The 11,656-nt window shown below is 40.7% G+C and overlaps 1 protein-coding gene across 1 annotated transcript in view; it reads right to left on the reverse strand.

The window, feature by feature from the left end:
• LOC121941164 (adenylate cyclase type 1-like) overlaps positions 1 to 11,656 on the reverse strand; it is a 59,639-nt gene that overhangs the window by 31,677 nt on the left and 16,306 nt on the right. The window contains exons 5-7 of the mRNA XM_088077434.1: positions 4,905 to 5,032; positions 1,679 to 1,837; positions 717 to 858 (exon numbers count right to left, since the gene is read on the reverse strand). Coding sequence (XP_087933560.1) covers positions 717 to 858; positions 1,679 to 1,837; positions 4,905 to 5,032 — 429 coding nt within the window. The remainder of the gene's footprint in view (positions 1 to 716; positions 859 to 1,678; positions 1,838 to 4,904; positions 5,033 to 11,656) is intronic.

The raw sequence follows: 11,656 nt of genomic DNA on the forward strand, positions 1-11,656 counted from the left end.
GTCTTCTAGTTTCATATGATACTACCAGCATCACTCTAGCTTTAAAATTAAACCTAGTACAGCCTCTTAAAGATGGTAATGTCGGCTGGCAATTAACGTGATTAAAAAAAATATTAACGCATTAATTACAGACCTTAATCACGTCCCGCGTTAACGCTGACAGCCCTAATTTAAACTACATTAAACTTCAAAACTTATCATTAACAGCCTTTTTTGCCTATAATCTTACAGTTTATTATACTGGAAACTAACGTTCAAGTTTCTTCCATAAGAGACCTACATTAAAAAAAACGCATTATCCATTGAAGGAGAAAAAGGACGACATGACAAGAGCATGAATTTCTATGTGCTTTGGGAGGCTGTCTGATTCATGGAAATAAAGACGGTTTGAGTGGGATTTTACAGTAAACTATGCAATATTAGAGAACCTGTAGATATTAAGCATTTGTGTGTGTGCGTGCATGTGTGCGTGCGTGCGTATTCACATAAATACAGCAGCTGCAGATTAAAAATGCAATGAGAAGACACACACACTCGCTCTTGTGCGCATGTACAGTCAGTGTGAGACAGTGATACTAGCCATGTGTGTGCCAGCTTAACACATGGCCTAGCTCCCTCTCTGCAGCAGAGGATTAAATATTATGACACTGATAGATGTGTCACCTGTCGCGTAAGAGAGAGAAAAAGCAAAAAGAGAAGAAATGATTGTGACGTACTTTGCGCCTGTGTGATGGCACGATGAAAAATGTCTCTATGTGATGTTTCTGGAGGAAGGCATGCCTCTCGTGACCGAAGCCGGGCTCCACCTCGTAGTCTCCATTCAAACACTCCAGGGTGGTCCTTGTGATGTGCACCTTGCTGGGAGCACAAGGAGAGCAGAGGACACAAGGCAGTTAGATATAAAAGTCTGGCACTAAGGTCTCAAATCATTATCCTTCTCATTATTTCCATTGGCCTAATAGCCCCTTGGCTTCTTCAGAATTCTTTACAGTGAAGAAATTTTCATCCTAACGACTCATTTAATGTGGTAACGAGTCCTAAAATCTTATTACTTTTCTTGAAACAAGTTTAAATTGAGCCAATGAGATGACCTCATTTCAGAGCTTTTTAAATGCAGATCAGCTTGTTACTTGTACATGAGTTTTCCTGAATGAAGTACTAATTAAATACGAGTGGTCCGCCTTATTTTTAGCTACTGTCCTTTTTAAAATAAAATCATCACAACTGCATCAAAGTGAAACGATTCAATCCCACTAACTTGTATGAGATAAGGTGACTATTACCCTATTACTATTATTACAAAGTGCACGAAAAGATCAAAACCAACAATAAACAGAATCTACGAATAAGCACTATGTATATCTCTCTGCCATCAAACTTCATTGTTGTCCAGGAACTATTAGAAATCAATGCCACTGCATTAAGTGAATTTTGTGAATTTATCAAGCCTTGTGCGTTTAAATGAATATTTGACAAGTCTATGAAAATAAATGTAGTGTACATGCTGTACATAGAGAGAGCACATTTCCCCACCTGTGATTGGATACACACGAGTCTATATTCTATCTCTGTTGCTGGGATACTGTAAATGTGTGAGTGTGTATGTGTATTGCGTATTTGTGTTTGCACTGTGACCGCTCCGAGTCCAGTTTCAGTGGGTGTGAGAGTCAGCACTCACCCAGGCAGCCCTCCGGCCTCCATCACATTTGCCAGTGTGACATCGTTTGACCAGACGTCATACTGCCATTTCCTGAGGCCCAGCACGCCACACAGCACCCGTCCTGTGTGCAGACCAACACGCATGTTCAGATCCACCTCCGTCGCCTCCACCACGGACCTAAAGGTAGAAGGGTAGGTGGGGTAGAGGGTTATCCTCTTGAAACTTGGTTTGATTTCCCTCAAAAAACATGGGGAGTAGGTAAGGAGCAACTTAACATGAAATGGCCCAAAAATTAGCAAAATAATTAGTGATATTGTTATAAGAAAATTACCTGAGAATATGAAAAAAAGAGAAAGAAAGGTAAAAAAAAAAAAGAAAAAGAAAACCATCTTGAAAAGTGCTGAAATTATAAAAAAAAAAAATAATGTATTTTATAAATTGTATTGTCTGTCTAAAAAGATCCATAACACACTAAAAAAAGGAATTTCGCTGGAATTCAAAATGTTAACTGTATAAGGTATGAGTCTATGCACATCAGAAAATTCGTAATATTAACTGTAACACAAGAAACTAAAGTAACTCAGTATGTTATTCCTTTACACTTATATTGACACAATTTTTAGCTAGCCTATATTTCGACAGCATATAAAATCCCTGAAATTCAGTTTTGGCTCCTGATTTTGGTGTGCCACCCCAAGATTTTCACGGTCCCTATCTGGTCACCCCTATAAAAACTTTCTAGGGGCACCACTGCATGGTAACACTGTCATTGTGAGCATGTTAGCATGCTGATGTTAGTAATTATCTCAAAGCCTCTCTGTGTGTACAGACACATTCTCACATGGCAGTATTGTTGTTGCTATTTTTTCTTAGGAAAGTGCCAAACTTACTCAGGTTTGGACAGTCTGACACAGTTATCCAATGACTTATCTATCACTGTGCAGTTGAAATGGATCCATATGTGTGTTAAAAATGACACTGTTTTTCAATGTCTGGGTGGAGAGTGACAGATCTGCTGGGCTGCTGACCTGTGTAGTTTTAATAAAATAATATATAGATCCCTGTAATGCATCCTCAAAATAAAAACTGTTCCAAACTAGAAAAATGAGCGTGTACATGCCTGAGTCTCTGTGAACATATGTTTATATTTTGTGTGTATGTTTACAAGGTAAAAGAAAACGTGGTCTGCCCATCAGGCTGAAGGAGGGATGTCTCACACACACGCGCACACACACACACACACACAGGGATGTGTGTGTATGGCTGCACCTGTCTTCTGAGATAAAGGACTCATACAGCAGCATCCATCCACTCAGACAGAGCAGCAGGGAAAGAACATGACAGACGAGGGCTCACACACAGAAATGAGGAAAAAGCTCTCTGTGTATGAGTGTGTGTGTGTGTGTGTGTGTGTGTGTGTGTGTGTGTGTGTGTGTGTGAGTGTGTGTGTGTGTGTGTGTGTGTGTGTGTGTGTGTGTGTGTGTGTATGTGTGTGTGTGTCAATATGCCGCTGGGGGGAAGTGGAGGGTGTACATGTGTCTTTGTGATTGCAAAATTGTCACAAATTGAATTCGTTGAATCTGTTGTCAATATAAAGGACTATTCTGTGTCCAAACGAAACAAAATATCTCTTGTTGCTGAACTCCTCTGTCATGTATGACCACTACTCAACACATGTTGCATCCATGTTGAGTTTAAATGTTTGGAAGTCTGCCCCCTAACAGTTTGAAAGAAAACTTGGATATTTACGTTTCCGTATATTTAAAAGTTAGTTTAAACTAAACCTCTTTTTAAAACTCAAATAACATTCATAAATATCAATGTATGACTATACAGTACTCAAAGGTAGCATTCATGCATCAAATCTGCACTCTGTGTTTTAATAAGGGCAAGTGAATGACCTTTTTTGGTATTTTTACTCAACAAAACATATTTTCATAAATTCTCAAATAATTTGATTTTAATACATTTTTTAAAGACCAGTTTTTGAGCAGTTTAATGTAGGAACTATTTTAAGTGTGCATGTACTCATTAATGGCCGAACGGCTAGGTGAGCCAGCAGTAGATGCACGCTTCCTTTGGTGTCGTGAAAATAGTTCATACATTAAACTGCTCACAACAAGGTCTTTGGATTATTCTAAGTAAGCAGGTTATGATTTCTGGAAAAAGACATTACTGTTGAGTTTTACAATTTTTTTTTTCACAAGCCCAATGCCATATAGTTCTATTGCAGAGAAGGTACACATCTCCATGGCTGATATCAACAACACTCTGCAACTCACACCAAAACAATCTAGAATCACCAAAACAATCTAGATCAGTGGTTCCCAAATGGTCCAGCCACTGGTCCAGTCCCTTATGCCTATTCTTATTTTGAAAAAAAAAAAAAAAAAGAAGCCGCACAATACCAACAGCAGGGCAATAAAATAGTTACTGCTCTCCCAAAAAAGCTCTCTCACTCTACAGCAGGAAACCCAATTTCAAAATAAAAGCTCTGCACTGCAAAATTACTGTACTTCAAAATAAAGTGTGTTTTTCACAAACTTGAAATGGTCCCGACTCGCGAGTCACTCGCAGTCCATTCAGAATGGACACGCGACCCACTTCCAGACCACGATTCACTAGTTAGGAACCACTGTTCTAGATTAATAACTAGGAAGGAAGGTGGAAGGAAGGAAGGAAGGAAGCAGGAAAATTATGTATTTTGGATTTGGGGATTAACTGTCCCCTTAAGTACAAAGTACTTTTCCTACCACTGCCAGCTGCAGCTGAACACCTCCTATAGGCGTTGAAAAATTAAACATTACTTAAATTGCAGTCAAACAATGGCAAATATTAAGAGATTGGAAATACTGACGCGTTTATGGCATATTCTGCTTACTGACAGTCTGGACTGAAAATTTGTTGTTGGAAGTAACAGCAGCTTCAGCAAAACAAAAGCCTCCCACTTCTGTTAGTTTTCAGTTATAATTTACAGTTTTGATTAAAAAAAATTAAGTCTTTCTCAGCTCATGGTGTTCATGCAGATAAGACTGAACCTCGTGTGTTGACCTGACAGATGTGTGGGCACCCAGATGCATGTTAAAGAGATGATGTTAGTGTGTGCGTGTGTGCGTGTGTGTGTGTGTGTGTGTGTGTGTGTGTGTGTGTGTGTGTGTGTGTGTGTGTGTGTGTGTGTGTGTGTGTGTGTGTGTGAGGGGAAGAGGCGGGGATAGAGGGACTTGTGTTTGTGTGTGGGACTCACGCGATCGTGTCAATCATGTCCAGTCCCATCTCCACACAGCAGTGGGCGTGGTCTGCCTTGGGTTGGGTCAGTCCTGACACACAGTAGTAACAGTCCCCCAGGATCTTTATCCGCCTACAGTGATTCTCCTACACATGGACACAGAGAGACAGACGAACAGATGATTATCTGAAACAATTTATACTAAATGTGTTTCTAATGGTTACAGTTACAATAACTGAAGTAGAGATGCAGTCACAAACGGCGTAGCTTTCGGGATGGAAATGTCAGTCTGTCTGTCAGTCCAACACCTGGTTTAGACTGAAATATAACTATTGGATGGACTACCTTGAAATGAGATTCAGGATGAATTGTTTAGTTTCGTCACCAATTAAAGAAACACTTCAGCACTGGGAAGATGGTCTTTTCCTGAAACCAGGCTGTCTGCAGTAGAAAGACAAGAATACTTTTGAAATCGATGCTACACGACCAGAGAAAACAGAGAAAAAGAACTGCGGCATCCACGTTTGCCCAAGGGGTAGAAAACCTACAACCTCACCAGACCATAGACTGTTCTGGACGACACGCCCCCACTGAACCCCGCTAAGCTGGCTGTTCGTATTACAGTTCAACTTTACGTTAAAATATACACGCTGAAATATGTTTCTGAAAACATTCGAGGTAAGATATAGGCAACTCAGTAGCCGAATTTTGATTTATATTTGATCAGCGCTTGTTGCTTTTACTGTTTGATCTCAGTTTTTTCAGCCTTTGTTTTCACTGTGCTGTAAGCAGCACAGCAGCCACTTCCTGTTCAAAAACTATTACAGCTAAACATGGCATTAAAACAGAGAGATTTAGACATTAATTAGATGGAGGGAAGTTAAAAATGTGCAAAATATGCCTTTGACTTTTGTCCTTACCTCACGCGCTATACTAAAATGTTAAACATGGTAAAAAATGATACCCTCTTAACATAAGCATGTTAGCATTGACATTGTGAGCATGTCAGCATTACGACATTACCATTTAGCCTCAAGCACTATGCTTAGTGCACAGTTCCACTAGCATGGCTGTAGACTCATAGACTTTTCTCTAACCTAATTGTCTATTATAGACAGTAGGATCAAATTCTTTGGATCTGGATCACAGATTTTACAGTGTTTCATGCCCAGCCACAAGTTACTGATTATGACAGGACAGTTTCTATTTTTAAACCTATTCTTCTGCTGATGAAAAGCAGAACTTGATGACTCCAAATAGTCTCTCATGGGAGAGAAGCAAAAGTTTGAACTCATGATGTACATCTGTGAACCATTTCGACATCCAACAGCTGAAAGTTACTCACACTTAAAGATGATTGTATTTCACTCCTGTTACAGGAGATCTGACTGTACAGAAACCGCATGGATGTCTCAGCTGCATATCTGCTCATATAAATCAGATGAGTGTGCTTGTGCAGCCGCGTGTGTATGCGTGTGCGCGCGCAGTTGAGGCCAACTCTAATTGCTCCGACATGCTCTTGAAGTAGAATCCCGCCCACACATTCCCAGACAGATCAGCTATTTGTCACAGTGCACATTGTGCACAAACTCTGCAACGATGACACAAACGCCAACACACACACGCACACTTTCACAACACATGATTACACACACAAACACACCTGCAGAAAAGTATAAACAGCAGCATGGTTACATGCAAACATACTGTACAGGTACTTCAGCTCAGCTGCACACACAGGGTTTCCATTTGTCGCTGTATCACTCACAGTCATCAGAAAATTGTACAGGTAGACCCTACAAAGCTTAGCCTGTAGGCAGCCTCTGAGTGACAAACACACACACACACACACACACACACACACACACACACACACACACACACACACAAATACAGAGGATTCATGACAACTGCAGGGTAAGAGGCAGAGATGAGAAGAGAGGAGAAGGGGTGCTCTGGTTTTCTGCTCACGGGAGCAGAAAGATTCTGGCGTGGGAGGATATGAGAATTCAACGTGGATGATTATCCCAGCGCTAGGAAGAGAAATTGAGAGTGTGTTTGTGTGTGTGTATGTGTGTGAAAAGGAAAGAGGGAGATCAGTTTACAGAAAGCCATGTCTCAGGAGATAGCTGTCCGTGTGTGTTTTTTGGAGATAAATTTGGAATTTTGAACCAGCTGATTGGGGACGGTTTGTCTAATTGCGGGGAAAATCTGTGTCCTCGATTTGACTCGATTCATTTTGTTATGTTTATGAGAGGGTCAGGCTTAAGTTGGGCGTATGTGTCTGTTATAGTTAAGTTTAGGTTGAGCCTGCGGGGGAATAAATGTGTTGTGTAGCATACAGCAGTCTGACAGGCTCAGTGGCTGCGACAGAGCCGGTTTGAAAGTGAATTTCTCCCTTGCTAACACGACTGGGTATAAATCTCAATTAGGTTGCAGCTGCAGCCACACACACACACACACACGAACACACATGCACACAATATATCCTCATCACACGATTTCCATATAATGGCTTTCTGAGTGCTGGAGCACTGATAGCAAGCCACATATCACCTTGTATCTTGCCCCCCCCTTCTGTCTCTCTCTGCCTGTGTTAAGCCATGACTGATTGCTGAGATGCAGAATGAACTCAAGAGGGATAATCCTGCTGATCATGTGACTTCTGTGTGTGCAATATGTGTGTGTGTGTGTGTGTGTGTGTGTGTGTGTGTGTGTGCGTGTGTGTGTATGTAGAACGCAGAGAGTAAACTGTCTGAAGAGATCTCTTGGCCTGGTAGAAGAAGAGGTCAGGCAAGAGGCACGCATTATGGGCGAGAGTGACTTTTATACATCATTGGAAAGCTCTTGATGAGATCTTTTTTATGATCACAACGTAATAATTTAAAATCATAACATGCAAAAAGTAATTATTATATTTTTAAAAGAAACAGTAAACGTCTCAAGAGAAAACTGGAGGTCACTTTCCGAGCAAAACTAGCACATGTGCATCTACATATGAACCTAAATTTGCAGACGGTTTCATCCCCAGGCTGTCAAATACCGACACTTGTGGCGCTTTTCCACTATATGATACAGGCTCTACTCTACTCACCTTATTTTGGTTTTCTATTAGGAAAAAGTACCTGGTGCCTGGTACTGCCTTTTTAGCACCTGCTCTCCTGGGGTCCCAAAAGCAGCCGACCGAGTACTATGAGGTACTAAAAGGTGACGTGGACACACTGCAGACCACTGATTGGTCAGAGAGAAACGTCACTGCGTCAGTGCATCATCAATGAGCTACACGCACAAAATACCCTGAACAGTGCAAACAGCCAAGCTATTGTAGTGGCTGCAGTTTTCTATCTTTTTTTTTTTTTTTTTTTTCCCAAAATGGCAACCGGAAAGATTACCCTGTGGTTGCTCGAGGAGATGCAAATGTTCCTCACCTTGCTGGCTGGTGAGCGTACCCAGCGAGTGCGAGTCTGTGTGCGCATGGTCTCCACTATTTACTGTGTATATCTCTGCTGCGGCCATCTGTGCGTGAAGCGTTGCTGCATTCAGATTCCTACATTTACGTAGTCACCTGAACTCCTCAACATCCAACAGAAGGGACAGAGAGAGAGAGGAAATGTTTCTGGCGGTGTTAGCTGCTTACAGTGGTAAAGTATATACCGTACACTTTGTGCATGTGACATGTTTTAGCAGTGGTGTGCAACCGAAAATGGGGCTCCCCCAAAAAGCCACTGTGTAATTCGAACCCTGTGTGTATTTGTGTGTCACGTTGAAACTGACGTCACGGCAGTGTTTCACAGCATCGTTATGACGACTAGCTACACTGAGGCGGTACTATCTTCTAATGGAAAACGACCCCCAGAAAAGTACCCAATGCCAAAGGCGAGTAGAGTAGAGTAGAGTACAGCCGGTACCATGTAGTGCAAAAGCGCCATTTGTGACCTCCCTCAACATGCAATATCAGGTGTTCCAATACCTGAGAGCAGCTGACACATGGAGCAAGAAGTCCACATAGAGTGGGAGGGAAGGGGAGAAGGGGAGGTGAATGGTTCTTACAAAATCTGAGTTTACCCAGAGTTTGTGTTCTGTATAAAACTAAAAGTCAATGTTTTGTTCATCGAATGCAACATAACTTACATACCTACATCCGTGTGAAACAAAGTCACCATTGCTTTAACATTACGTAATAATTTCTTTATGGTTGTAGCGCACTGACATCATTCATGTGACTCATTTGCGCCATATTCTAAAACAAATGTACTTATTGTAACCCAAAACACGAGGCGCTTAAAGGGTGCCCTGTGCATTGATAACACATGCTTCAGGGGTGTAACAAAGGTTTTGGTAACTGTCAGCATGGGACTGAGAACAGGTTAGCATTTGACATGTTTAAAATGTTACCTTGTGGATTTAATGAAACTGTACAATGTTTACTCTTTTGAACAATGTTTTACATTAGAAATATAACCCAAAAGTGTTAAATCTGTTGTCATTTAAATGAATATCTAAATAAATAAATAATTCAAACTCCAAATCTGTGACAGAAAAACAAGAAATAAGGGAAATCGCTCAGTCATTCAGTTATTACGAAAAAGGGTACAATTCCATCTGTTTAAGTACATTAATATTCTATTTTAAAGCTGCATTAATGATTGGCATTGATGATTTGGCCTTTAGGGGGCAGATGAATCTAACAACAACCTAAGAGACACACATCTTTGACATTAAATTGTATCATAAAGTTTTCGTGGCTAAGGTGTTAGTAATGACCTGTTTGCACATCCAGAATCTCTAAATTTGGTCACTTTTAACGATGCATCAGTCTATTTTTGGGCATAGGGGGGCAGAAAGACATCAAAACAAACTGACGGCTAACATCATCCAACATTATCATCCCACTAGAGTTGTGCTGAAATAAGTCAATTATCATTCCTTTTAACTCAACCCCTGCAAAACAAAAATGTGGCTCTTTAGCTGCCAGTGGTAGATGAAGTACCTGAAAGCCATACTTGAGTAAAATTACTTGAGTAAACGTCCTCAAGTATCTGATATGCACTTACTTAAGAATCAAAAGTAATTTTATCAAATCAAATGTACTTAAATATTTAAGGTCACACAAGGATAAAAACTGAACTGACTCAATCCGCTGATGAAGACCGTAAGATGCAGTAGAAAGCCTCAGTGCTGGTGATTAGTGACCTTAAGCTTTGAGATTTTATGCAATACTATTTTTTTACAGCTGCACCATGTGGGTTATTTAACTCTGTGTGTGTGTGTGTGTGTGTGTCTCATGCAGTATTAATATGATAGTAGTCTGGCGGCAGATAACCTATCACTCACCTAATCTTCTTTCCCGGAGAACAACGCTCCACAGGCTTAGTGACACAGTGTACAGTGTGTGTGTGCATGCGTGTGCTACCATACACACTCTCTCTGTCTTTATCAAGTACAGTAGTCCTTATAGTGCTCACACACACAGATACACACATATAGAGAAAAACTCCACCTCCTCAGACCTTATCTCCCCTCTGTCTAAAAAACGGTTCACGATCTCTACCAGTTCCTTCTCCTTCTTGACCTTCATCATCACCTCCTCCTCCTTCTCCTCCTCCTCCACATCAGTCAGCCTCTCCAGCTTTACTTCCACCATTGGATCAATATACGATTTGGCATAAGAAATGAGCTCCAGGACTAAATAGTACACTTCATTTTCTTGGAGGCTTTTTGTTTTGCAGAGAAATAAACAGCCAACCAACTGTTTAGAGCCACCAGCAGCTAGTTAAGCTAAGTTGCATCAAATTGTGCACTTAACCTACTGAAACCAAGTCTGAGTACGCTGGAGCTTGACTGATACATCATAAATTTCAGTATCAGCGTGTTTAACAGCTGATAAGTTCCAAGTTGTTCATTGCCATTGGCACAATAATTACAGAGGAGCGGTCGTTGGCAGTGAAAATCTTTGTTCTCCAGCTCCCTCCAACAGTGCTCATTAGATATGCATAAAAAAGAAATAAAGTAGAAAGAAATTGCAGTGATCCCAAAGATATCTTTTAGGTTATTTACAAAAAATGTTGCTATCACATACAATATCTACCACTACTTTTGTTTTATTAGTACATAGCCTGGTCATGATTCTTTAAAGCTGTGGAAGCTACTTTTATTTTTGTGTCATTAAACAAAAATCCTGCAATAAACTTTCAGCATAATGTAATTTACTAGAACTGAAAGAAAACTAGACTTCTGCTTCGTTCTGTTTTCAGGCTTTAGAGAATCTAGCCCACGACAGGAGACTTTGGCGTATCAGAGGTAATTTCAGAGTGAGGGTGCACCTACTGGCTACAAATGCAAATTAGTATGTGTGTCCCTGTTGTGAAAGCCTGACTGAATGGTGGAAAACCCTGCAAAGAAAGTCACTATTGGCAACAACACTGCAAATCAACCCAAAAACAGGAAGTTGGAGATGTCAAACAGAGAGTCTAAAAGAGAGTCTGACAAATAAAACATCTGTCAATACTGACAAAGCATTTCAGAGATGATGGGAAAATTTGCTAATAGTTTAGCTTTCTGCTAACTGGAGCCAAAAGCTCACAGCTGCAGCTTCATGTATTTCTTATGCAGCTAATATGAGCTAAGGCGTCGAAACACAGTATGTCCTCCATCTCACTGTCCACGGCTGTAGACCATTTCGCTGGGAGTAAAGTGGATAGCAGCTCAGAGGACTGACCACCAGTTAGCTGCTGCAGCAACACAAATCCAGACACAAATTTAAGCTACAA

The sequence above is a fragment of the Plectropomus leopardus genome, chromosome 5, assembly GCF_026936395.1.
Source record: "Plectropomus leopardus strain MGB_pleo_1.0 chromosome 5, ASM2693639v1, whole genome shotgun sequence".
NCBI classification, from domain to species: domain Eukaryota; kingdom Metazoa; phylum Chordata; class Actinopteri; order Perciformes; family Serranidae; genus Plectropomus; species Plectropomus leopardus.